The sequence below is a fragment of the Plenodomus lingam genome (assembly GCF_022343315.1).
Source record: "Plenodomus lingam strain CAN1 chromosome Unknown contig_30, whole genome shotgun sequence".
Taxonomy (NCBI): Eukaryota; Fungi; Ascomycota; class Dothideomycetes; order Pleosporales; family Leptosphaeriaceae; genus Plenodomus; species Plenodomus lingam.
In genome coordinates, this window is record NW_027093945.1 from 597,874 (window position 1) to 599,920 (window position 2,047).

General features: G+C 40.8%; 1 protein-coding gene across 1 annotated transcript; it reads right to left on the reverse strand.

Annotated features, from left to right (window-relative positions):
• Positions 1 to 403: 403 nt before the first annotated feature.
• On the reverse strand, positions 404 to 812 carry IAQ61_008503 (uncharacterized protein; the record flags this gene model as incomplete). The annotated part of the gene is made up of 2 exons (XM_003838496.2): positions 649 to 812; positions 404 to 478 (listed from the first exon to the last, which is right to left on the reverse strand). The coding sequence occupies exons 1-2, from the start codon at positions 808 to 810 to the stop codon at positions 404 to 406; spliced, it is 237 nt and encodes a 78-aa protein (XP_003838544.1). The 5' UTR covers positions 811 to 812.
• Between the last annotated feature and the right edge of the window lie 1,235 nt (positions 813 to 2,047).

Below are 2,047 nucleotides of genomic sequence, written 5' to 3' on the forward strand. Positions count from 1 at the left end.
GAGCACTAAGGATAGATTGATGACATTGTTGAGAATCTTAGTTGGCCCACTGGAAACACCTCAAGACTCCCCGTCCCCACTCCAGCTCTGAAGTTTCTGTCTTCACAGGTGCTGTAGTGGGTCTATGCCTATCAGAAGCTTATATCATCACCGTTTAATAGTCATGCTATCTCCCAATCTTGACCGCTCTGCTGCGAGTTCAATGCGCTATCATTGAGAACCGAAGCCATAAACCCATCAGTAATACGACCGCAAACTGTCTAACTTGAGTTGTAACTGATCTGAGCAATACTGGCAGTGCTCATCTTCAAGAATATAATCTCCACAAATCAACGATTCTACTACGAAGCTCATGGACAAGTCTTAGTCCAGAGTACGCTAAGGTTGAGCATCGATTTATTGCCTACGTGAGGTTTTGCGGTAACAGAATTTTCGAGGCAGTAGGTGTTCCGCTGTAATTCTGTATGAATTTGAAAACCTGAAGCGATATATTTCACAGTTGCCTTTAACATGTCATTTTGAATCTTGTGTAATGGCATTTAGGGTGTTTTATATTGCCCTTATCTACCAGACCATCTACATTATTGTACGCAAAATTGTTGTCAGTGATATGCTGTTCATCTAGTTCCGCTAGTTCCTGGGACTTACCGAGAAAGGTCCTTCTATGATGAATTTCCGCCACCAATCTGTTTTGAGAAGACTGGTAGTGCGATTATCTGACTGTGTCGTGCGGCAATAGGCAAAAGTGCTCACCGTGTGTCTATGAGCAAGGGTTGACAATGAGCGTGTACGCAGACTCTCAACAACCATAACTTCATGATATTTGAGTTCATTATTTTTCTACCAATAGTAAACACAGGTCAATATAGAATATAATACCATTCTAGCCTAACAAAGCCTAATAGTCTTATACCATGTACTAATTAAGTAATATTAGAAGCCCTGCGTATCACAGCTAGATAGTACGTTATAATATGTTGTGAACATCTAGGTTCCACTACAACTGTTGCGTGAGGTCCTGAAGTAAGTTAGTAAAGTTATCTAGTATTAAGTTTACATATTGGCAATACGGATTCACCGATAATACAGTGCAAGCCCAACGAAGATCCTTCCTATTGCAGTTCTAAGATCAGCATCCGAAAGGGCCTATCAATTGTAGCGCTTCCAGAGTCGCCAACAGGTCTACCTTACGTGAACAGTTGGCCTCCATTCTGTGAGTTACCTAAAGGTGCCGGCTTCAGGTATAAAACCCCCCAACTCCCTCTGTCTTTATGGGATATCACGACTGATATCATCAATAAATTACTACATTTAATTGTTCTCCAACCTTCTTCATAACGAACTAAACCCACGAAAAAAGCCGCAAAACTTCTACAATGAAGTTCTTCATCCCCTCTCTCCTCATGGCCGTTGTTGTCACGGCCAGCCCTCATCCTGCCCAACGCCTTACAGAGCTCGCTGCTCGGCAGAACTCGAACACGTGCAATACTGACTGCGGTGCTGGATTTACTTGTCGTTGCACGAATGGAGCAGTCTACTGCTGCCAAGGACCACCCACCTATTCGTGCGAGTATCGAGGTGTCCGATGCTAGCCTTAATGTAGGACATAACACCTTCCACTATGCATTTTATCAAATGCTAATCGTCCTTGTTGTAATAGACTTACTGTCCTCGCCTTTACATCTACATATCGAGCAAGTATCAGTGGCTTAGCAGTAAATATAATACATTTTACTAAGTACTTGTATAAAACGGGAGCTTATTCTTTATATTCTATCTTTTGCCTAACTGTTGCAGGAAGGATACTAACCGGATCACGGAGCATCTTAATCTAATTAACTAATCTAACCTATAATTAATATCCTTAATCTATACCCCTACCTAATCTACTATCTAATCTACTACTTACTTACTCCTAAGTGCCTAATAGAAAATAGAGCTCTAGTAAAGAAAGTTTACTAATTATACACCTTCTAGTAAGGTAGCTAAAGCTCTATTTATATAAGTCCTATTATAGTAGATACAATCTAATGATCCATCTCCTAAA